We start from the raw sequence: 26554 nt of genomic DNA on the forward strand, positions 1-26554 counted from the left end.
TCCAACAGCGTTCACGAGAGGTCACATTTAACCTATTTATTTAGAGGCACATTTTACTATAGATATAGATATTGATATAGAGATAGACACACACACAAGTGTATGTACACAACATTATGTGTGTGTGTGTGTGTGTGTGTGTGTGTGTGTGTGTGTGTGTGTGTGTATATATATATATATATATATATATATATACATATATATATACACACAGTCATGGAAAAAATCTTAGACCATCCTTATTTTCTTCAATTTCTTGTTAATTTTAATTCCTTGTACAACTGAAGGTACATTTGTTTGGACAAATATAATAACAAAAATAGCTCATAAGAGTTTAATTGAAGAGCTGATATCTTGCCATTTTCCATGGTTTGCTTGATAATAACCAAAATCACTTGAGTTCTTACATCAATAGCTATAGCATTGTACTGCCAAAAACAGTGCTTTTAGGCATTCCATGTTTTCTTTTCTGCCTGTTTTGGTCACATGATACACACAAGAGTTAGTACTTGATTGCATAACCATTGTTTTTGATGACTGCAGCCATGCGTCTTGGCATGCTCTCCACTAGCTTCTGACATTATTCTGCTGTCACAGCAGCACAAATTCAAACAAATTTGCTTTGTTTTTGGGCTTGTGGTTCTCCATTTTGCGTTTGATGATTTTACACAGGTTTTCAACTGGATTTAGATCTGGTGATTGAGCAAGCCAAGGCATGGTTTGAATGTTTGGGTTCTCCATCCAGGCTTTAACTGACCTTGTTGTAAGGCAAGGGGCATTGTCTTGTTGGAAAATCCAGTCATTGCAGGCAGGAAAGAGTTTTCCAGCTGATGGAAGTAGACTGTTTTCAAGAGTAGTCCTATACAAAACCTGGTTCATTCAAAAAAAAAAAAAAAAAAAAACCTGGTTCATTCGCCTTTCACACAACTGCATTTGTCCTATTCCACCCATACTGAAACAACCCCAGATCGTCATAGATCCACCATGTTTTACTATAGGGACAAGACAGAAGTGTGGTTTGTAGGCTTCTCCAGGCTTCCTCCTAACCAGTAAGTTGGCTGGAATGGGCATCAACTGAAAATTGGGTTCATCACTGAAGAGAACCTTAGCCCAATAATCAACAGTTCAATCCTTGTGATCCCCAGCAAAGAGTAACTGGGCTTTCCTCTGCCTTTCATTAATGAAGGCCCTCTTCTGTGCCCTGTGTGACTTCAGACCAGCTTCAAGAAGTCGGTTTCCAACTGTCCTTGCCAAACAAGTCACATTTCTCATCAGTGCCCACTCCTTTTAAGGTCCCTGGAGGTCTGGCGATGATTCCTGACACAGGAACGAATGAGTGACGGTCATCTCATAGGGTAGAAAGATGTTTCCTGCCGCGACCAACTAGCAATTTGGTCGTACCATGTTGGACTTGTTTTTTCTTGGTGTAATGAACAGCTGTCTTGGAGATCTTCAGTTTTTTAGCTATCTGTCTCTCACTCATGCCAATTTCCAGCAGTGCCAAAAAGGCTGTCTTTGTTTCTTCACATAATTGTTTTGTTTTAGGCACTATGTGAAAGCTGACAGATGAGTTGTGCTGTGGCTTGAATGTAAGCAGGAAATCACTCTAGGCCTTTGCAGGTGCAGTGCTGCTTATGACATGAAATGGCCTCTTACATACCCTGAGAATATGGTTAAGCTTAAGCATGGCAAATAGGACAAAGTATTATGTAATCAGCTGCATTTTTTGTCATGTTCATTGTATTCTTCAGGTCATATACCTTTAGTGGTAACAGGCATAAAAATGATCAAGAAATTGAAGAAAACAAGAGTGGTCTAATAATTTTTTCCATGACTGTAATTAAATATTTGCAGAAATGTGAGTGGTGTACTTACTTTTGTGAGATACGTTGCATTGTAAGATCCATCTTACAATACAACGTTCTGCTGGGAATGTTGGGGATGTTTGACATGTACCACCCATCTAAACATTGCAGGTCAAGCAACCTCCTAAACCCCCATAGCAACAGCAGTCCTGGATGCCAGTTGCCACTCTCAGCAGGACAATGCACCCCAACGCTGCAAAAACTGCTCAGGAGTGGCTCAGGGAACATGACAGAACTAAGGTGTTGACCCAGGTTCAACACTCCCCAGATACAAATCAACATCTGTGGGATGTGCCAGGACCCAGGTAGGACCCACAAACACTCAAGAGGTAGTTTAAAATAAGAGAAAGTCAACATGGTTTAAGAAGAATATGCATGCACATCTACTGTATATCTAAGGGGTGGATTTATAAACTGCTGTGACACTTTAATGTTACCATCTGATATGAAGTTCACTGTGGTAAAAAAAAAAAAAAAAAAGGTAAATACTATAAGTCTGCAGTTTCATACCATGGTTTATGTGTTTTTAAAGAACTAAGTGATATCTTAGACCTAAATTCCTAATCCCTTATCAGAAATAGTTTCATATCTCCAAAAACTAAAGGTATTCGTATGCACGAGTGGATTCAGAAGGTATTTAAATCCCTTCACTTTTGCACCCTTTCACACTTTATTTTAAAACCAATGAAATTGTCTTTTTTGAAAGTCAGTCTACACTAAATATCCCATGACAACTTTTTGCAAGTTATAATTTCTGACTTATACAAATATTCAGACCTTTTGTGTCAAAATGCACTGTGATGTGTCACATTTAATTATCCTAGGTATGTCTGAATGTAGTTCACTTACCCCTGAAATCCAACATTTGCTGAGAGTACATTGAAAAGGTTAAAAACGCACAGAAAAATGATACTCATCGTGACAGCCAACACACAAAATAGTCATTATAGTCAGACATCAGTGAGCCGATTCTCTTATTTGTTCAAATTTATTAGATATTCTGTTATGTTCCATTGTCTAGACCTTCTGTCACAGCTGGAAAGCTGTGAAAAAGAAAAAAGGAACTAATTGTATTACATTCACTACTAATTCCCCTGAATGTTGCCTTATCAGAAAAGAGAAAATTGAATACACTGTAAATCTTTGTCTTTCAAAAACAAACAAAAAAAGAGAAAACAAAAGAAAAACAACAGTAGATTTTGCAAGTGCTTATTCAGGATTACATAAAGAAAACAGTATTTTGGACTCCATCTGTTCCCTAAGCTTCTATCCCTCCCCTCACAGTCTGGCTGGCATCACTGGTAATGCTACAAATCTGTACATTACACAGCCTGCAGAGCGACTCTCCATCAGCATCAAACTCACTCCGGCTTTTCACTCCTCGTCTGTGAATCTGAGGTCGAGCTTAGTCCAGTTTGATGTTGAGGAGAAGCCGACCACGTAAAGGACATTTCCCTTCTTGTCTGAGAGCTGCTCTAAAGCTCAGCTCAAACATGATCAGAGAAGAAAATGTAAAGAGTTAAAGAAAATGCTGAGCATGCAAATCTAGTGTTTTAGTAAATCCATTTGTCCTCATGTACTGGTGATAAAATGGGTCCATGTCATGCTTGTACAGGTGTGACACATCCTGCAACATCTATCAGCTCATCTATGCAGCTGTACATTCATAAGCATGGATGAGGTACAGTTAAACCAACACAGCACGCCGTCCGTTACCTGCTTTCACAACAGTATAACCTCCCTAGAATTAGCAGTACAGTATTGAATGACAAACCTGTGAATATCCCATTCAAGTCAGTGTGTGTATGTACAGTTTGTCCACTTCTATAATGGGCCTATCATAAAGTACACTTATAATTCTCTTTTCAAGACATATAGGTTATAACACAAACCTAAGAATTTTGGAGACACGCACCTGATCCAAAGTCTTAACAAAGCTACGTCATGATCATATAAAACATCACTAAATATCTTTTTTCCTAGAATTCGACAGGATCTGCGCTAAGCTCAAGACAAAGAGCTTCTGCTGTGATAAAACCTCGTCAATGCAGCCACAAAAAAAAAAAAAAAAAAAACCCTAAATGGAAAAATTCAAAACAAAAAGTAGTGAGCTGGATAAAGACGCTCAAACTAGATCACCCAACACCGATCTGAACTGCAGTTTATTTAACCGAAGCAATTTCATCCTTAACTAGAAACAGTCCACAAAAGTCCAGACTGATCTCATATTTTCTTGTGGATGAAAAGCTTTTAAAAAAAAAAAAAAAAAAAAAAAAAAAAAAAAAAAAATCACTATACATGGTGAAAATAAAAAAAAAAAACTAAACACCCAGAATGCAACAAACCTGGCAGATCTGCCTGGACCCATTTGTTCTGTCAGTTGAGAGAGGAAACAGTAGTTTGAGAAAGATATAAAAAAAACTACCTGGATTCATGCACGCAGCAACGCACACTCTCATCCTTATTTGTGTCTTTTTTTTTTTTTTTTTTAAAAAGGAAAAAGAAAAGAAAAAAGCTTCCGTGGAGGCTATGGGAGATCTCCAGTTAAAGCCCTAGCCAAGGAGGAAGGCCATGCAGCAACAGCATGAGGCAAAGTTCAGGAGGCCAAGTTTACAAGCCTCGATTTTAAGCTGAACGTTATCCATCTCAGTCCCAAGAGTGACAGTCCTTTGAGAGTGAAGGCAGTTGAAAACACAAACAAGCACACATATGCACACGAGTGTATTGTACAGACTCTCCTAGAGGGCGCTAACCCGCTCTCTGGTCAACACATACAGTCCACTTGAGCGAAGCTGCATTGCAGCGACCATGCAATGACAGTTTAAGTGAGGAGTCGCTGTTGTCCACATGCACTTGTGACGGAGGAGGAGGAAGATGAGGAGAAGGAGGGTCGGTGTGCATGTGTGGGGAAAACAATAGCAAAGAATTATCTATCATGCATGAGCATTATATCTGCTTGGATCTGCCTCGAAATCATAACAGAAATATTCCCAACCAACTGCCAGACAGAGGGACAGCGAGACAAAGGGGGAAGGATTTGAGACAAACTTTTCCCAGGACAAGAGTACAGACAATACTGAAAGGAGAGACAAGGACTAAAGTAGAGACAAACAGTTATAATACAAGGGAGGGGAGGGATAAATGGTCCAATACCGGCTGAAGTCGTACTAATTGTTATCGGAGCTAAAAACAACATTCTAATGAATTTAAAAGGCTTGACTGTTTGAGTCACGGTTTACACACCTGAATAAAAACAAAGCCCATTGTAATGATCAACTAACAATTACATATCAGGCAATTTACGTTCTGTGCAAAGAATTTTTTTTTCTTTTTATATGTATGCAAAATTGTTGAATTTTTTTTTTGTTGTTTTCTGAGTGAACAGGAGGTGTGTGATTGGGGGAGGATCTGTACAGTACTGTTAACCAATCGTGTCAAACCCCCCAATGAATCACGTGAGACAGAAGAGACAGAAGAGGCGACGTCGGGGGCCACTTCCTCAGCGTGGTGGGCGTGTCTCCGATGACATCATCATGACAGGGTTTGGTTGATTTGCCTCATTGCTCATGAGCAGCACTGGTGCCTCGAATCGGACCTGTTTTACGCAGCTGAGGGGCAGAGAGAACAGAGAGCAGTCAGGTTCTGTGTTCAAGTTGGTGATAAAGATATTTAAACCGGGTTTCTGTGGGTTTCCCAAATTTAAATGACCTCTGAAGACCTTTCTAAAACCACATAAAATGTAGCTTGATAACATTTTAACAGCTGTAGCAATCAAAGAGTGATGGAAACTTGAAAGGCACAATGAGGTAACGGACATCTATTAAATACAGAAATGTATTGACATTTACATCTTATTTTTGATTGTTTTTTTGCTCAATTAACACGACCTGGACCCAGATAAGGGGCAGAAAACAGATCAATACAACTTTTTAAAACTTTCTGAACTCTTTGTAAATATATTGAATTCAGTGTTTTGAAAGACTTTGAGACTAGCAGATGCCCTGTCCAATCTGTTTAAAGCAATGTGCATGCAGTTAAAGTCCAATAAACTTAAAGAGAAAACATTTCAGTAAGGTTAATTTGATTCCCACAATCACAAAACATGAGGAGGAAAACGAACAGAGCAAAGAGAAGCGTGCAGGACAAAAGAGCTGCAAGAAAATGTTAAAAACTTAATGAAATTTACAAACGTGAGTTGATGAACACCAGGCAGGAAAAACAATTACAACAGAATCTGATCCTATTCTTCATGCATGGATCAATAAAGTTGGTTTCACAAATAACTAGGAATGGGCATTGTTAAAATTTTACTGATACTGCTTATCCTGTATTTTAATGATACTCTCATCAGCTCTTTTCTCAGAGAAAAAAAAGCACAATATTTTGTTTACATTTGCAACTCAAAATACTGAGACTATCAAAAATAGGATCAAATCCTCATTTTTTTGTATTTTTGCCTTAAAAATATTACTAAAACAATTATTTCTCAGATTAGTTGAATTGACTGGTTTATCTGATCCACAGTTGAAGAAAAGGGTGCACAAGATGAAAACAGAAAGGTCAGAATGGAAAGAACATCAAAAAGATCTGAAAACAAAGATGACTGTCCCAAAAAGTGATGGAAAAGTTCAACAGCAGGCAAACAGCAGTATGAAAGAGTGGAGAATGATCCATGCAGCGGCGCCACCACCTCTCCTGTGTTGAAACTTACTCAGCCTGCCTCTAGTGTCTGACCTACAGCGACGAGCTTCTACTCGTCTGTTGCAGAGGTGCCTCGCACATCTCCTTTCTGACGCATCTGATGTGAAATTCAGGAGTAAAGGGTTAAATCAAGTATGTTAAGTGTGATTTGTAGTCTCTCCAGCAGTCTGACCAAACATTATCATTTCAAACATTGCCAAAAAAGCAACTATGTGATTTAAGCCTTAATAATCACACCAAGAGGAGGGCAGTATATTCCACTGAAGGTCGAAGAAGATAGCTGCCAAATTAATTACCTCTTCCAGCTCTTTCTGAGTTTCCTCTTCCATCCTCCTGATGTCCTCCATGGTCAAACCCACCCATTTGTCAATCCAGCAGAACAGCTGGCGGTGGAAGTTGGTGAAAATACGCTTTTCTTGCTGTGGAAAGAAGAACAGGAAACAAAACAGATTTTTGAAAGGCACACTGTTTTTAAAAAAAAAAAAAACACACACACACACATATACATATACATATATATACACACACACATATATATATACACACACACACACACACACACACACACACACACATATATACATATACACACACACACAATTTATCAGAGCCAGAAAATACAAAAAAAAATAAAAAAATCAGAGTTTTCAGCTAAACTGCAACAAGACAGACTGACAGAAAAATAAAATATACTAGATCAATAACAGAGGAGTGAACTGTCAGAAAGGTGGCGGGATGACGCATTGAGCATGGAGAAATATCTTTCTAGACTTAATGTACTGGGGGGAAATTCTTAATTTATAGAGGCTATAAAAATGTAAATACTTGAATACACTATGCATGTGGAGCCCCCATCATTTCCAGTATCCTGTACTGCACAGAAGACATTAATAAGTTCAGGTAGCTGTGCTGTTCCTACAGAAGTGCATGACTTTTTTATTGCAGGGGAAAATGAGCCCATGGTGAGGATGAATGTTGTAGAAGCAATAAAAACACTCAGAAACTGCTTGGGATTCAGAGGGTTAATATTACAGAAGAGTAGCAGCAAAAAATTCAAGACACAAGCACATGCCTGCTTTTCCAATTAAATAATTACACTTGGTAATCCTTTCCCTCTCATCTCTTCCCTGACCTTTTCTCAGTTTCCTGGTTTTTTTTTTGTTTTTTTTTTTTAAATTTCCAACATGAGCAGAGATTTAAAAAAAAAAAAAAAAAGCTTTTCAAAGCTATGCGCCCCCTGCTGGGCAAGGTAGAAACAACACCCATCACTGGAATTGATAATCATGACTATGTGACCTAGACTGTGCAGATCAATCTGAACACGCCAAAAGTAAATGTTAGATAAATATAACGAAAAAGGGTTTAAGTGTAATATTAAGCACAAATATTTTTGATATGAGAGGACAGTATTTATTACCCTGTGAATGAAGTTTTCCACTTTGGTCTGCAGACCCCACCATCTGAACTTGACAGTGACCAGTTTGTATGCGCACATGTAGGGACAATCTGTCTTCAGCTCATTCTGCGAAGGAAGTAAAAGGAAATCAGTGATATCTAATTACAGATGTACAAGAATATAATATGAACATATTGAAGTTCTGTGTCCATGTCAGGCACCTTCCATTCAGGGCCTAGAGGTCCTCTGCCCGTCTTGGCAGAGTGGAAAAGAGCAGGATCTTCCTCTGGCTTGTAGTCCTGAAAAAGAACAAAAAGAAACAAAATATTAAAATGCTAAAAAAAAAAAAAACGGAGCTGTCTACTCGGGATAGACCGATTATCGGCCTGATCGGTTTCTGGCATTTTTCCAATTAATATTGTTCCGTTTTGTTTTTGCCAGAGAATGCCAAGAGTGTCTAAAGCTGTCATCAAAGCAAAAGGGGGCTACTTTGAAGAATTTAAAATATGAAACATGTTCTGTTTTTTTTTTTTTTTTAGCACTTTTTCATTTACAACATAATTCCATGTGTTCTCTCATAGTTCTGATGTCTTCAGCATTAAGCTACAATGCAGAAAATAATTAAAATAGATAAATACCACTAAATGGGAAGGTGTGTCCAAACTTTTGACTAGTACTGTAAAATGATTTACACTTAGGGTTGTTTGCAGTATTTTTCTTCATCACCTTGGCAGGCATGTTCAGAATTTTTCCTGGCGCAGAATTGACACGACAGCAAAAAGTTTGTGTTAGACTCTTGGACAGAAATCTATGAATTATTTCTGACAATTTGATCAACAAAAAGACTGGAGGAAAATCAACCTGAATAAACAAAACTGGTCAAATTTTTTATTTTCTTTTAAATTCTGAATTCTTTTGTTGCTGGTAACTTTTGCAAACTGCTTACAGTGGTGCATAGTGTGTTTGCATAGCTGCCACATTGTTTCATGCAGCATGCATACATTTGACACCTATTACTTCATCATAACAATGTGTCTTAAACTCTGACTGTCACAGTGTGAAATAAGTCGTCATTTCTGTGACATGTCTAATTAAACTGTACAGAGGTTTGAAAGTCAGAATAGCCAGAAAAGCTACAGTAGGGATAGATCAATCATCAGCCTCACTGATTATTGTGGCCGATATTTGGCATTTTTCTGATTATCAGTATAATTGTTTTTATTGGTCAATTATCAATAAATTAAATGCATTACTTCCGTTGTGATGTAACCACCTCTCTCTGTCTGTCGTCACTTTGTGGTCTCAGAAATGTCTCTCAAGCAGAGACGGCAAAAACTGAACAAGAAACACAAATTGCTGTCACAAAACATGAATCTTGCTACTCTGACAGTGGCTAAGGTTAGGCTAAAAGCTAGCAGCTAAGTTAGAAGGTAGCCACAAATTAAAATTTCCCCTGAATCCGAATGAGGAAAAAAAAACAATAATTAATAATGCTTTAAGATACGGACCTTAGTGGATAATAAAAATGACAAAACAGTGAAAGATTAAGAAAACAGAAAAGAACAGCAGATGTAACTGCAGGACACAATTTGATCAATCTCAATTGATCCAACATAAACAGAGGAGCGCGTCCTAATTTAATCACTCCTGTTTCTATTTCACATAATCATTTATAGTCGTCCTTATTAATGAAGAAACCTAGTTATGAATGACAGGTTCTCTATTATCACATGTGGTCAAAACATTACATGCAATGTATATCGGGTCCAAATATTGGCCTTTCTTGATTAGCAATAATCAACATTCTTATTGGCCCTGGAAAACCCATATCGGTCAATCCCTAATCCACAGTCATCCCAAAGCTGATCTGAAGGTAATATGAGTTGTTAGTAGTCCAAATTAGTCCAGTTAAGATTTGAGAAATTCCTTCTAATTCTTAAGCTAAATAAGCAAATAAGTCATTGTAATAGCTGAAAAAAAAAAAATTTGTTTAACTAAAACTAGATTAACAAAACATTTTTGGGGAAATGTGGCTTATGCATAAATGCCAAACAATCACCGAATTTGTTCATGAAAACACTCTCCCTGTGTGTCTCCTAAAGAGAACAACTTTGCACCAGTCAGTCACACTGAAGACCCTTGAACACTGAACTATCATCAAGAGCAAATTGTATTTTTACTACACGCCCCCAAATCCCAACCCCCAACCTCAAGACTCAATGTGCTGTTTTAATCCATCAGCTGTGCAGGGGAAGCGTGGTGAATACCTGGGGCAGATGGACATTCAGATTAAGCCTCGACCTCGACGCTGATCCACTTAAGTCATTACTGTAAAGGAGGTAGTGTAAGAAACACTGCGACAACTGTGACCCACCTGGATGAAAAAGGCTTAATGCCTCCTTTTAGATTTTAAACCATGGTTAACATGAGGGTTTAGGTATTACTGGCTAACCCCAGCAGACTAAGAAGATGTTTTAAAAGACAGCTGTGACTTTGATTTATGTGTTCTCATGTTATTTCACAGAGCACATCCTGACAAAGTACTGATAATCCATAATGGTGCTTTTCATTTTCAGCTTACAATAAAGTGGTCTTATTCCACAGCCCAATTTTAGTGTCTTAATTTGCTGAGCAGCATCACTCATTCAAGCCTTAATGGTGTAATTTCCATCTGAGGAAGACAATTTTCTGAATCACAAGTGCAATAAATATGTTTTATTTCCATCAACAACAAATGCTGAAGACAGGCAGCAAATTTGGGGACAGATCAAGCGGGATGGTGTGTAGACTTTTACAGGGATGTTGTTACTATATGATATTAGCAGCCAACTGATGGTAATTAACAACTGCAGTCAATCCTGTAAGAATGCAATGATCAACAATTATTTTAAATGTATATAATCACCCTATGCTGCCCTAACAGTTTTAAGAAAGTGTGTGTATATATGTATTTTAGGCCAAAACCAAATATCTACAATCTCATTAGAAACTAACAGGGGTTAACAGATTATCCTTTTATTTGTGAGTGTGAGCGCATTTTTCCAACTATCAGTATTTTTTTTAAACTTACTTCCTGATAAACAAACCAACATAAAAAATCATTACTGCGGCTCTGGTGCAGCTGCCTCCCTCTATCTGTAGTCACCACTCAGTGGTCTTGAGCTATGTCCCACCCACAGCACACTCCGACAGGTTAATGTCACAATCAAAAAGCCAATCAACAGAGAATATTGAAAAGTCATCTTTCAATCAAACATGTAAAACATAAATTAACAATGTAGAGTTTGTGCTATTCGAAATTTGGACAATTTCTCAACAATTTCCATTTGTATTGCAAAAATATATCTGTTCCAAATATTGGTAATCGGTATCCTTGATCAGTAACAATCTGGGGGCACCGGGTTTGACCCACGCCTCATTTCAAAGTTGGAGGAGGAATTATCGATGTCAATAATTACTTGTTAATCAATTAATTGCTGTTAATAACTTGGCTAATTAAAAATATATGTGGGAGTTTAGCCCATAAAGTACAGCTATCTGAAACCTTCCTGTGCCTCTTAATGGTTACCAGCCAGAGTGCTCATGTGGAGGAAAAATGAGAGTGTGCTAAGACAATATTACTTGGAGCAGATCACTGATTATCAGTGTCAATCAGCCTGTATAAGATGACATATAACATCTGAGTGAGTAAAGTCATACGATCACGGTCAAAGTGGACTCAACAGGACATGCAGTGAAGTCCACCATCCTTATATTATGTTATTGGTTAGTTGACTATTAAATAATAAAACTGTTGACAATCAGTTCAAAAAAAGTTTACAATTTGCCTGGAAGAAAAATTATTAACAAACTGTCCAACTTTCATCTGTACAGAAGAGCAAAAAAAAAAACAAAAAAAGACGAAAAATAAAAAAAGAAATTTTTGAACTGTTTAAAAAAATCCTGAAGTCTCATTATTTGATTTTATTCCAATTACTGATGTCTATTCAGAATTAATTCTTGATTTAAAAGTGTTCAATTCAATAAGCGAATAATAAGTGAATAAAAGGCTCCTGTGTATTGGTTCTTATTATCAATCACTGTGAGATAAACCACAGACCCTGCCCTTTGCCCACCAAGGTACTATTGAAACATAGTTGACAGTTCAGCTAACAGGCTTTCATGAGAGTCACTGAGTATGAGGAAAGGACAAGAAAACACTGCGGTTGTTATTAATGTAAAATCTCCAGCAGCAGAAAATCCAGCAAAACTCTTATTTTGTAATGACCCGAGTTATCCCCTTACTTTCTTTTCATGTTGTAACCTTATCTACATATTTATGCAATAAACAACCACCACATCGCATCTTCACACATATTTCAAGCTTGTAACTGCAGTCCAAGTATTTCATTCTGTTCGGTGAGGTGTTATATAATTGGATGTATCTGCACAGCTATTTGGGCTCCTTTGAGGCTTCCAGTGAACCTGTGTGACCATAGTCTTCCTCATGGTGGAGACATCCTGCTTTAAATCAGTGATGTCAGTTAGCCATACCTCCTCATCAGGTTGGGTGTTGTGGTGACACTGATCCACTTATCTAATACTGTAAAGGCCCAAATATAGGATGGCCCTGACCTTCTTTTTCAGCGTTTGCTGGGAAAGTTTCCTTGACATCTCACTAATCCAAGAACAGAGTCCTCATCAGTGAAGCCTTCTATCAATCACAGACTCTCACTTTCCCATCACTGTTGAAGCTCAGGATCTGACAATTTCAGATTGATCTTTTGAGTTGACCATCTGTTCAGCTGTAATCATAGCCGTTTCACAGATTTCCCCCCTGGCTTAATGAAACATACCGAATCAATAAAATAAATGCAGTATGGCTGAAAAACAGCATACAGAGGAGCAAGTTGCCTGCAAGTTGTTGGAAGATACATTCAGCACGGTGAAATATCTTTCTAGATTTGCAGACCTGAAGAACTGCTATACCTGCTGATTCAAGTTTTTTTGTTTTGTAAAACAAATAATCAAAAAAAAAACAACAACTAAACTTTAGGGTTTCTTTTTTCTGTTTTTCTGATTTATATTTTAACTGTGACACAATGCAGAGAGGACATTTCTTACTTCTCACAACTTCCAGCCATGTTTGTGCTGTTTCCAAAAGTGTCGGACGAAATAGTGCACTGTGTAGTCCGACACTTAACCTGTGAGCTAAAAAATGAGGCTACACATAATGAAAAATGTGAAAGGAGGAAAAAACACCTCAAAATGCGACTATTTTAGGGAAGACTGACTGAAAACTCACTTTAACTAAACTTAAAAGTCTCTCCAGCCTTGCAGCATTAAGGACAATAAAGCACATTTCAACACTTTATTGAAGACCATGTGAGAAGTAGCTGTGAATGCACAACTGTCTAACTCCCGAAAACAAGATTCCATTTTTAAAGAACCTTTTCCAAGACAAAAAAAAAGTTGAATAAAGACCCTCAGTGTAAAAACTCACCCCAGAAGCCACTTCGTCTTTGCTCGCAATATCTATGGGCACCACCTCCACAGTTGGCCATGTCTGCTCATCCAGGTCATGGACCTGGCACAAGGAGAAAAACTTCAGGCTTCATTCAAATCGGTTTTGGAGTGTGAATCAAATCAGATTCAAATTCAGACCCACACTGGTGCACTGTGACTAGGACCTTTCTGTACTGTCATGGCAACCACTCTATTCCATCTCACTCACATGCACAAATATAGAAAATGGGAGTTTGCTGTGTCTGCTTCAAGGGGCACTCTACAGATTTTACACAAGGTACAGCTGGTGAAAACAATTGGATTATGTCTTTTGTAGTTTTGGAGGGCGTTTAGAGGACTGATGAACAAAATGACAGTCCTGCCAGGCTTGTAAACTGGGGACATTGAGTTTGAAACATGTGGGCATGTATTTATGAGGCACTGAGGGTTGAATAATACATTCTCTCATGGGATCTAGTCATTTTGTGGTGTGACTCTTATTAGGAGCCAACAGTCTGGAAACCTCTACTTCTGCAATTATTTTTTTTGTCCCATGACTTGACATGAGTGCAAAATATCTAATAAATTTCTGTATTATCATTTAACACTAGCATGCCTCCACTTGGTGTCCTCTACTCACTTACATTTTCTACTGTTCCCATGTCAGGTTTGTGCCACGTCTCAATCTTTATCATAAAGTCGTCCTTCATGTATTCATTCTGAAAAGCACAAGAGAAAACACAGAAGTCTTAGGAAGGATAATGAAGTCAATCTACGCCAAGCTGTTACACAGGAATCCGGTACCACTGTTGAACTGACAGGTGCAGCTGATCTTAGCCAGTACGAACTGTACACCATGAATGGAGGGTTGTGAGAGATGTACTTAAACCCTACTGCTAAATCCAATTAGCCAATCAGACGTTAGGACTGAACTAGTGATGCTGCAGCGCTCAGTTCCTGTCTATTTTTAACCCTAGCAACAGTAGTTAGCTTACAGGTGATACATAGCACTACTAGGCTGTGAAGACACTTATCAAAGGACAGACAATGGCATCAAATATCTGAGTGTAAAGCAGTTAAACACGAAATCTAAAGGCCTGGTCAAACCAGCATTTGAAACAATTTATTTATTTAAAATAATTTTCAAGGTACAACCAGATTGTTTTCATGGAATTTACAGCTTTTTGCATCAAATATAACTTTCTAGAACCGTAACATGCATATTTGTAAACAAATCTCCATCCACATGAAAATACAAAACTGCTGTCAAGTGTGGGGGTGCAATTAATGATCATTTTTCAAGGTTGATTTTTTTCTGGATTGATTGACTGATTAGTTGCTTGAGCTACGAAATGGGAGAAAGTGAGAAATACATCAAACGGTGTCTTTAAAGACCCACAATGTCATTTTTTTCCCACACCCTGCAGATGTTCAGTTTATCATCACAGAAGAGAAAAGAAACCAGGAAATATTCACATTTAAGAAGCTGAAAGTAAAAAAAATTAGATTTTTTTTCATTAAAAACACACTCAAATAAATAACAAAATATAATAACAAGAATGAATATCTCACAAATAAGTAATTAATCGAAGTGTGATAGTCATTCTCTATATACTGTATTATGCTCTGTGACTGTCTGAAAAACAGTGTCAGCTGGGATAGACTTCAGACTTCACAAGCCTCAAGCGTAAGCAGGTATAATTAACCATTTGGTGTGGCACAGCATAAAAAAAAAGAAAAAAAAACTGGCAAAGTTTACAAACAACTCACCGTCACAACTGCAGAGGATGAAGGTGAAAGGAAAAAGGCAGGAGGACAAGGAGAAGGAAAAAGACAAAATCAGTATCAAATATCAATCACTGAAAGCCATCAAAGTACATGGTTGTAGGTAACTATGAAATCATTCATGTTAATCAAATCATGTCAGCTCGCTGAAGAAAGAACACTAAGCATGAACTTACTGGTGCGACAGTATGGGTAGGCGTTCCAAGCCTTTTCGTGAAAAACTAATGCTCCCTCTGGTGCAATCATCTTCACATATCCCGGGACTTTACTGCAAGGCCAAAAAGACAAACAAACAGTCAGACAATCAGTCCGGTCTTTTAGTGAAATCAAACATCAAAGTCTAAAGCAGGGCATGTCCTTAAAATCTGAAATGAGCCTGAAGTTAACAATTTTAAATATTTCATCAATTCTACAACTCCAATTGCAATGAATTTTGTTGTGTGTTGTTGTGCATGCTGCAAGTTCTGGCTCAAACTCTTACACCTTTTTTCTGCAATATCAAAGGACCAGGAAAACAATATAGAAGGGGTAGACAAAATAAGAGGAAACACCTGACAAGAGAAAGGATGAGGGCTTGTTTTTAGAAAAGCTTTTGTTCAGTTGCACCACATTTTCTGTCCTTATGCAGCAAAACACGTTTGACTTTTGATTAGGATTAAAGGTCTAAAATTGCTGAAGAGATGAAGATGAACGACTGTGTTCAACAGGTAGTTTGCTCCCCTGATGACGTTTAAGATCCTGTGATTGGTGACTGATGTGCTTGGCAGTGTGCATGGAGACATGATCTTGAAATATGGATAACATCATGAGGCAGTGCTGCAAGGTGCTTATTCAGGCTATTTCCCAAGAATTCAGAGCTGTCATTAAACCTAGTAATTCTTTTCAGGTGACTGCCAAAAAGGTTGCACCGTCAGATTTAAGAGTGCCTTACCTACTTAGGTTTGGGGATGTGGGACTGAAATAATTGGTAGTTTTCCACAGCAGGAACTCGGGGCAGGCATGAGGTGGTGTGATTGTTTACACAAACAACACCACAATTGGACAATTCAGTGTTTCCGTTTTCACTGTGGTGCAGGATCCGACATTTTAACCACAACGTTAACTCAGACTGTATCGACACAAAAAAACCATTATACCATTTTCAATTTGCTTGAAGGGCGTAAGATCAGGCAGTGTTACAATAGATGATTGGCAGGTTCTCTTCAATATGAGACCAATATAGCCACACCCACCTACAACAAATACTGGCTGCACCTGATTGGTCAAACGCTTCACTTATGGCCTGTCCGCTTCTAGATTCCAGATATAACTAATGCACTGGCTCATTTGGAAGTTTTTCCTTTAATTACAAAATCACATACCACAAAGGTATTTCTGGAAACATCTGACGTGAGAAAAAAAGCTGTGTAATCGTGGAATCTGTCTTTAATTTTGATAGACAACTGTTAGCTTAGAAGTTTTCCATAAGTTTCCAGAGGTGGTGAGTGGTGGCTGGATGCCCCTGATTTCTACAAAGTACCCTAGACCTCAAATTTATGCAAATAAGAACAGCAAACATGATGTATCACTAAATGCTGGGGTGTTGCTACCAGAATTCATTGCACAGCTGCCTAAATGGGCAATGCACAGGAAAAGCAGAAAGGATATATCCTTTGGACATGTATCGTAACATTTCCCTGTCCTAGCAAAAAGGTGGTTTAAGCCTAAGATGGTACAACTGGTGAAATTCAGTAGTTGGTTGGAATTCAAAGTTATGACCAACTTAGGGGAAGACCACACGCAAGGCCTGTGGGTGCAGTTAGCTCCAGATGTTCACCAGTCTCTCCATCCTCAGCAGAGAGTTTTGAATTGCATCCACTCCTTACACCAATCAGAGAGTAGAGGTACTCTTAGAAATTAGGTCACACAGACATGCAAATTCTCTATTACAGAGAACCTTTTAGAAAGCAACTTCATTTCACAGACTTGCCTCTTTAGATGGTATATTTTATGTGTATATTGTCCCTTCTCCCCATCCTTCTCATAGGGCTCATTCTTCAGCACCTCAATGCCTTCTCCTCCTCCTGTCTCATTCTTGCTGGCCTCAGCCACAGAGTACAGCTGCCCGACTTGATACTGTAAAAAAATGCCGCAGAAACAGAAGACAGAGTGAATATGCAGACTTAACTACAGTGGCAAGTCCTCAGATTAATTGCAAGAAAAGGCAAAGGCCAAGCATGTCCCTGAAGTCTGTGCAGGTGCTTCAACGATGTAGTGCCACTTAAAGCCATTAGATACAGCACAGAAATTTAAGATTGAATTAAAATCTAACAAAAAACAGCAAAAACCAAACTGACAGACAGACACACTTAATTGCCCCTTAATCCAACATATCCGAATGCATTCAGGGTTTTCTCTAGGATTTTTTTCCTGCAGCGGTGGCAAAGCCTCGATTCAGAGAATTTTGCCTCAGGAATTTTAGTAACCAAATTACTTGAGCAATCGTTTCAGCCCTATTTCATTTTCACGGCAAAAAAAATTCCTAAATGTGATTGCTGGTATTATGACCAGCAGTTCTTAGTTTGAACAGAGTACATGAGTGTTTTGTGTGAATTGAAATAGTTGCTCATGTAATAAAGAGGATATGGAAGTAATAGTACTCACCTCTTCCACAGAGACTGGCAACACTACGCGGCTGAGAGGACAAATAAGGGAGAAGTAGGGTAGGGAATGGAGAGAGAAACAAATAGTTTAGGAAAAATAGACTGAAGATATTTAAATGTTTCACACAATTCTGGAGGCTGGCCAGAAGTCTAAATACTCCTGTGATTGTAATTGTTTCAGATTATTACTATAAATGCTTGAGCACTGAAAACATCACAGTCTTTAAATGCACAATGTGCATGGAGTGTCAAAACAAATACAGAAAAACATCAACTATAAAGATTTGCTTGTGCAAGCTCTGGTTCTGTGCTAAAAGAAGAAAATCTGTCTCCCAGCTGAACTCATTATGAAGCAACAATAATTCTAGGGTTGTAATTTCCAAGTTGACTGGTCAGTTGGTTGGTTGACATGCTTTTATCCAACCAAATTCACTTTGCTTGGACAATCCTTTGTGTGACTTTCATAGGGAGAAAAGCATTACATCAACAGCCTTCAAAGATGAATTCACTATTTTTGGTGGCAATAGGAAAAAGCTACCTGTGACCACATGTTACCACAATTTAACCTGGCTTAACCTAATGGAAACTGTTAGGTCTAACTTACTAAAACTCAAGGGAACTCTTTGCAGACCTGTTTCATGAGGCAGGTGTGTCGGAGAGGGAAGAGCACATCCAACTGGTGCAGAAACATGTGTGCGACTCCATGTTTGTACAGGTCTAACTTATTTAACCTTTATACTTACTCAGAGTCAGCTCCAAACTAACTGACATTGTGTCAAAGAGGTCACTGACATGGCTGCCCTTTGTTCAAACTGATGGACAAAGGTGAGTGTAAACTTTGCAAAAAGCAATTTGTATATCACAGCTCAACAATGAACATGGCAGGTCAGATCATCTAAAAATAGCTCTGTTAGCTTGTCTGTGTTTTATTCTCAATAGTTCTCATGCTGGGCCACCAGTTGATATAGTCCTATTTTCAGAACTCATATGAATAAGGGCAGTTGCACACTGGTCTGTTGTTATCATTTCAGTCTAAAATAACTACATTCAAATGATTAAATATGCTGCAAATGTTAGCTTTCAATGTAGATATAGAATTCATGTAGGTTAATAAAGCTAGCAGCTAAAGTGCACTCAGTGTCAATTAGTGTTTCCTAAAGCCCATGAAGACAAACGTCTTGTTTTGTCTACTACCAAAACATATTTATCTTGCTGTCATAGAAGAATAAAGATACTAGACAATATTTAAAGTTACAAAGTTGGAGCAGGAGAATTCTGACTTAAAAAAAAAAAAAAAATCAAACCACTTAAATGATGCTCAGAATAGTTGACAATGTAACAGTTGACACGCAGTCAATCAATTGCTGCAGCTGCAGTGTCGATTTAGTTTATCTACAGAAAAGGTACACATTTTCTCCACTGTAGCCAGTCATTTAGCTGAAGGTGTTAGGTATTCTCCAAGACTTTCACTGGCTAAGGACAGCCCTGATAATTTTGATGATATAACTGAGAGGCATTATAAAAGTAAGACAGTAAGAGTAACTTTGTATTTGCAAGACCAAAAAATTACTAACATGAAATTACTTTCCACAGCATTATCTATGTCAATAGTGTCAGAGGATAATCGATCTTTTACAACAGACAGTCCTCAAGAATGCTCAGTATTTAATGTTTCTGTAGTTATGTGATGATAATGTTTTTACATATGCATGTATACTATTAAATACGTCCAATTTATGCAATGAAAATAGAGTTATGTCATTGCTAGATCGACAGTGTAACCAGGACTCCTTTATTCACAGCTTGACTATACACAAGTAAAAAGGGACTTTCTTGCCTGGGGTTTCCTGTCCTCTCAGGCAGCACTTCTTCCTCCTCTCCAAATTCATCCCAACCTTCCATTAAAATTAGCACACACAGCACCCCACCCTGAACCTAAAGACACACTGACTGACTGCTGGAGGCGGTACACAGGCTGAGAATATGCAGTCAATTTAGGGCAGAAAGTCCCTTAACCAAAACATTCACTTAAACAACTTAAAGCTATTATGTGACATGGATTTAGCCAAGAGAACAAGACTGTAATAGAGAACATATTACATCTATAACCTGGATGCCATACAAAATCTACATAACTTGCCATGATGCACACAATTTTCAACTAGATTTTTACAATTGTGTAACCGCAGGAAAAATATTGGACAACTCGAAACATAAACGCAGAGTGCAGTGTTCTTGGTTTTGGGTCACGTTAGTATGTACTGCAGCTTTTGTAACGGAGAGAAATCAACATTGTGGTCCTGACAAAAATCACAAAAGCATCTACATGAGATTTTGAAGCAGATCAGTCAAGCAAAGCAACCATGTTACACCAGCAGGGATATAATCTGGTGCCATGAAGAGTGAGAACTTTCACTTTTGACTCAATTTCGCACACCTCTTAATTTCCCTGAACAGCAGTTGTCGGTATAAGATGAGAAATTAATCAACATTAATACACTAGCTTCTATAGTTTTCCTGTGACAATCAATATTTTTTTCTGTGTATTCAGGGTTTTCCTGGTTCAGAATAGGCCTTTTGGGAATGACTATGACTGTTTGCTTAAAGTAAAGATTCTGTGTTAACTTATTTGAAAGATGCAAAGTTTTTGTGTTGTTCTCGATCCTTTTATAGACAAAGCTGTTTATTATCTTAATTAACTGAAACCCCAATTCTATCTAATTATTAGGCAACAAAATTGCTTTATGTAGAGAAAACCCTGACACCCAAATGAACTGTAGCATGTAAAAGCGAAGGAAATGCAATCAATCCTGTTTGTGTTTTGCTTCAATACAACAAAGACAAACTTGAACCTAAAATATGAAAATGACTGCAATGTGCCTTAAACCACCAACTCTTTAAGAGAAGACATGCGGAACTTGTCACTGGCCAGATTACAGAGGTTGCAATTAACTTCAGCGGTTGCTGATGGTTTGAGACCATGTGATCTCAAACAATGTCCTGCTCACAGCTGATGAGCTGATTGGTTACATGTCATGAGTACTGGCCAACTAAGACTGAAGAATAAATATTGAAAACATCTCTTTTAATTAAAAACTCATAAAATATAAATAAATAATGGCATTTTAATCAAGTCTTGTGTGGGAGGTTTGCTATTCTACATTTTTTGTTAATTGGATTGGTCCTGCAAAGATAAAATATTGATCGACTTCTAAGGTGCATCATATATCTAAACTGTGTTTACATGCAGAGACAAGGTCTGCATTGGAAAACGTTTTGTTGGATTCAAAAGGGCCAAACTTTGACAATTTGAATGATTTAGCAGTCACAGTTCAAATTGTCCTGTAGTTCAGGTAACTTGCAGTTATGTAAGCTCCAGTCCAAGTCCTCTGTGTCCTCCCAGACATCACAGGCAACGACAGCACCTGTACTATGATGCGTTGACACACAGAGCTGCAGCCTTTTGAAAAATCTTAATTACGACTAGTTTTATTATATTCTCTTTGATAAAACTTTACGAAACCACCATTTTGCTAATCTATAGCTGCAGTGATTAGCCACTTAACAAGTTAGTAGTAGTATTAATTAGGACTGAAAAATTGAGAGATTCCACAAATGAATGAATCAGTGTAATTAGCAAAGGTGGAAATTTAGGATGTTATGCAGTGTGTGACCTAGAATTTAAACTGTTGTGGCAGTAATTTTACAAATTTAAGTTGTTCTCCTTGTGTGACAGTCTTTTGATGCCATCTTATGTTTCAATACTTCACGTGTATTACACATAATGTATTACAAACACAATAAAGAAATGAAGCTTGACTTTTAAAAAAATATATATTGAAATTAAAATCAAAATATCTGCAATTAGACTTTCTCCCTAAAATTTTCAGCCCTAGTCACTATTTTAATGAGTTAAACATTCAATCTATTTTTGCACAAAAACGCCAAACATTCACTTATTCCAGCTTCCCAAATGTGATGATTAGAAGTTAGAATATGGACAAGAAAGTACAAGAAGTCATTTAAGGCTCTAGGAAACAAGTTCACAATTTTGTCACAAATTATAGACTAAACAATTACTGAATAAAGTATTTCACAGATTAATTGAAAAGAATTATCCACAGTTGCAGCTCTAAATTATTAAAAAACTAGCAGAATGATCATGCAGTTAAAAAGATTCCACTATTTGTTGACCTAATGGACCTAAATGTATGGCACTGCATTTCTCTGTCAATCATGAACAAAACTGGATTGCACAAGAGTGATAACAGCTCTCTTCTACATTACTATGCAAGCTGTCAATTTTACAGTACAGGTCAGTCAGCTAGGTTGGTTAGCTTGGTCAATTTGTGTTTTAGTGCATTCATGTTGTGTTGAATGGGTGGCACATGTCTACCCTCTGAAACGCTGCCTTAAACACACTAAACAGCGTTAAAATTACAACAAAGTTTAATCTGGCAGTAAACAAAAACACGCCACACTACTCCACAGCTCTTTATGGAGTCCTCTCATGTAGGGAAAAGATAGGAAAGATGTAGACACTGAGACAGCATGTAGACATAATCAACAGAATCCTACTGAGATATTACTAGCAACAGAACCACAGCCATCACCATGGAGGTTTGACAGAGATAAGACATTTAGATAATTCATCCATCAAAATAGTTGGAGATCAATGTATTTTGCTGGAACATGCGTGGACTAGATTTGATAGACCTGTCAGTTTGCGAATTGACTGTATTGTGAGCAAGACAGCAAATTATTTGTTCCATATTGATTAGAAAGTTATACACCACCACCGCCAAAAACAAATCTTTTCATTCTAGCATGCATGATTTTATACTTTCTGAACAATGATTTAGTTTATATTTTACATTTTTTTACTGTCATTTCATAACTGTCTCTCATGTAATTCACTGACACGCTGTAATTGTGTTGTAACATGTTATTCAAATAAATGTAATTTTATTATAATTGTTATTAATATTACAAGGATAAGAATAAACAGCCCAGCTCTAGAGATACAACATCTCTGTTACAGCTAGCTTTAGTGGACACATAATTTGTTCAGGCATGTATATCTTACAAAGTACAACAAATGACATTTATTACAGCTGCAATGACTTGTACTTTAAAGTAAAGACACCAAAATCTATTGGTCAACATGATGATTTTCTGTTGTTTTCTCTCATATGTGACAGCAAATGATGTACATTTGGTTGAACAAAGTTATGGCTCTAGGTACTCCATTTATCTACAATTTTTTTCATTTCATTAAACAAAATTAATCAACATGTAAAAATAATTATTAGTTGAACTAGCTGCAGCCCTTGTGTGAAAATAATCATACCTTAGATAAAACTCTGCTACATCCATCTGCTGGACAGTTCTCTAGTATTCAGCAGATTTTCCCTGCTATGTCTGAAATTGAAATAAAGATTTCAATACTACAGATATGAAACTGTTCTGAGTGTCAAAGAATCAATACCACAAAAATTTATAAATCATCTTCAGTCTAGGACTGCAACTAATGCCTTTTTTGAGATTAAATGTTTTTTAATCTGGTTCAGCTCTAGCTAGATCCAACCAATGCTCTCTTTTTGGTACTCCAGCATTTACACCTCTGCTGCTGTTGTGTACATGTGTGATGTGATCGCCTCTTTAGTTCAAACTAGGTCTACGACTAACAATAATTTTCACTGTCAATTAATCTGTTGATTATTTTCTTGATTTATTTCTTGGTGTATAAAATGTCAAAAATTTATGAAAAATGTCTGTTTCCCCGTGCCTAAGATGACATTCTCAAATGTCTTGTTTGTCCACAACCCAAAGACATTCAATGTATCGTTATGGAGGAGGACATTTTAAGAAGCTGCAATCAGTGACTTTTCATTTAAAAAAAACACTCAAACCGATTATTAGATTATCTTAACAGTTGGCAAATAATTAAATAGCTGAGAGCTAATCAAGTCTACAACATACAATTAGTCACAATAAACAATGACATTGATAATGAAGATGCATAAGCATCAATATTTTTAAGTGATCGATGTTTTTTGTATTTCATATTAATTCAGTTCATTATAACAAATGTTTTTTGAGGATCGCTGCATAATTATTGTGTCATGACACACTTTTAGGCTCCAGTCACTTGACAGTTGCAGTCAGTGCTACAGTTTTAGACAATAGCGGCTGCAGCAGAGTCTGACTCTGTGCAGTGTGAAAGTTTCCAAAGACCCAAAGCTTTCAAAGTATGACAGTACTTCAAATTACCAAAGAACAAAAAGGTGGTTTCTGCACTGTGCAGCACGGTACAATACACGACCATGCCTATTGACTTAAATAATAAGCCCTCTTTTCAATTAATTTTTTCTTTTGTTGCAGTTTCCAGTTTGACTCTACAATTTTGCACTGTATATATAAATGTTTGTTTACATTTTGCATTGTGCTGCATTATACAATGACACATAGTCATAAAAAAAATCACTTGAATTACGCAGTTATTTTGCTATTTTATTGGGGTTTAATTAATTTATAGAAAAACAGCCATTAGTGCCAGCCCTCATCAAGTTACTGATTAGTCTTGCAGTTGTATTATCAACACTTCATTACAATTACTAAGAAAAAAAGCCACGTTTGGGAGTAATTGCAATATATTTGGAAGTAGTCTACTTATAATGGATTCATTTTAGCTATTGTAATATGTTTCTCTCCCTTCCAGGATAGTACATTACATGCTTTTCGAATATAGATACTGGTATTGATGTTGATAATCCTTGATCTTGTATTACTTAGTATTAAATTCTGTGTTATCACCCACTAACAACAGGTACCGTTACATGTAGCGGAGACAGGCTGGCCATACAGCAAAGCTAATTTTACTAAGAATATAATGGATACAATTACCACTGCACAGCTCCAAGAAAATAGATTTTTGTGCAGTCGAATGATTAATTGCGTCAACTAAGCAACATATTACTGTTATGTGTGTTTTAGCCGCCCAGTTAAAGAGCTAACTCTATATAGCTAGCGCCAACAAAGTAACAGTGAAGTAGTCACGTCCCCACAAGCTAAACTGCTACATAATATGTGTTAAATCTTGTCGAAATATGTGTCAACGTTACGTCTGCTTTGACTATGAGCAATAGCTTAGCGGTTAGATGTGCGCTTTCCAGATGAACTCGGTTGTTAGGGAATTGTCATGCTAGCAGCTAGCCGGCTAACTTAGCCAGCTAGCATTAATGGTAAATCCGACGGAGAGGGAGCCTTAATCTGTCACTCACGGGACTAAAGCTTAACACTATGGCACTTTACAGATATAACACTCTGCTCAATGGTTAACTGGCGATATATCCAACCACCAAAGTCATGCTAAGTAACTGAACGTGGTTGTGTGTAACCAGCGAAGCATTTTTATGTAACTCGTTTTCATTAAGAAGCTAATTATCCCATCGGCTGCTACAACTCAGAAGCTAACGTTAGCTCGCACTAGCAACGCCTAAAAAGACCGGTGCGTCCCGTTATCCACGTCCTGATCCACCCCGCTTAAAGCTGCCTTTTTACCGGCTGCTGTGTCAGGAAATACAGCAAACGACAGCAAGAAACGACACATACATGTTTACTCCTCACTAACACACCCCGGGGCAGATGGAAATTCCCCAGTAAATGCGCCAAAAGACATTTTTTAAAAACACTTCAGACTCACTATTCCTTGATGAGCACCATCTTCGTCACCCGGGCTGCGGCTGCGCACTGGGAGTCGACACCAGAGAGAATTATCAACAAGTTGGTTCCGCCCTCCAGGTTAACTCTGATTGGCTGAAACATCCACACCATTCAAGTGTCACTTACTGTATTAAACGTGTACTAAATTCACCATAACAGGATGCTTACTGTATTCATAATGTTGTGTTTTCACTATAACAGTAGGGTTACTGTATTATCCATGTTGTATATTCACTATATCAGTCTGTTTACTGAATTAGCCATGTGTTATATTCACAACAGTATATTTATTGTGATAAACATATTCACTATTGTATTCACTTAGCGTAGGTTTACTACATATACATGTGCTCAATGTGTTCAATAAAACAGTATCTTTACTGTACTTTAATGTACGATACTCATTATAACAGCAGATTTGCTGTATTGACAATGCACTATAGTCACATCAGCTATATGTTTAGAGTATGGACCATGCATTTTAACAAAGTCTCTAACAGAATGAATGGCAGATTTACTGATATTGACAGTAGTGGAAAGTAATGGTATGTTTTTAACAGCAAACTCAAGCCATATCTTGTTAGTCTGGCTTTTAAGTGAGTTTGGTTTATTTATTTTTATTCAAATGTGTCTCCTTATTTATATATATTAACCTAGCTTATTAGCTTGCTATTACTGTTATCTTTCTATTGCTTATTGTTTATTTTCCATTTGTTGAGTTAAGCACTTTTTATTGGCATCAAGTCTTCCTACAAAAATGTTACACTACAGAAACTGCAGGAACTGCACTTAGTTAAATAGTTAAAGTTAAATGCTAATTTTGCCATTTTTCTAGTTTTCTGAAATTTGAAAAGTAATTTTTTTTCTGTTCCAGCACCTTAAGAATTGTCCCCATGGCACCACATAAATGACAAAAATGTATGAAGACACCAACAGAAGTAGTCCTGCTAAAAGCT

The 26554-nt window shown here is 37.4% G+C and overlaps 1 protein-coding gene across 1 annotated transcript; it reads right to left on the minus strand.

The window, feature by feature from the left end:
- Positions 1-2822: 2822 nt before the first annotated feature.
- Positions 2823-25653, minus strand: pitpnb (phosphatidylinositol transfer protein, beta). Its single transcript, XM_035951244.2, has 11 exons — positions 25579-25653; positions 17875-17905; positions 17201-17346; positions 15408-15499; positions 15217-15224; positions 14091-14165; positions 13445-13528; positions 8184-8261; positions 7984-8088; positions 6863-6985; positions 2823-5473 (listed from the first exon to the last, which is right to left on the minus strand). The coding sequence occupies exons 1-11, from the start codon at positions 25596-25598 to the stop codon at positions 5423-5425; spliced, it is 813 nt and encodes a 270-aa protein (XP_035807137.1). The 5' UTR covers positions 25599-25653; the 3' UTR covers positions 2823-5422.
- Positions 25654-26554: the final 901 nt, after the last annotated feature.

The sequence above is a fragment of the Amphiprion ocellaris genome, chromosome 17 (genome assembly GCF_022539595.1).
Source record: "Amphiprion ocellaris isolate individual 3 ecotype Okinawa chromosome 17, ASM2253959v1, whole genome shotgun sequence".
Taxonomy (NCBI): Eukaryota; Metazoa; Chordata; class Actinopteri; family Pomacentridae; genus Amphiprion; species Amphiprion ocellaris.

Coding starts and splice junctions, on each gene's coding strand:
- pitpnb (XM_035951244.2), bottom strand. CDS start 25,598: ATGGTGCTCATCAAGGAATA. Junction 17,906..25,578: donor ATGGTGCTCATCAAGGAATA/GTGAGTCTGAAG, acceptor TTGTCCTCTCAG/CCGCGTAGTGTTGCCAGTCT. Junction 15,500..17,200: donor AAAATATACCATCTAAAGAG/GCAAGTCTGTGA, acceptor TTGGCCTTGCAG/TAAAGTCCCGGGATATGTGA.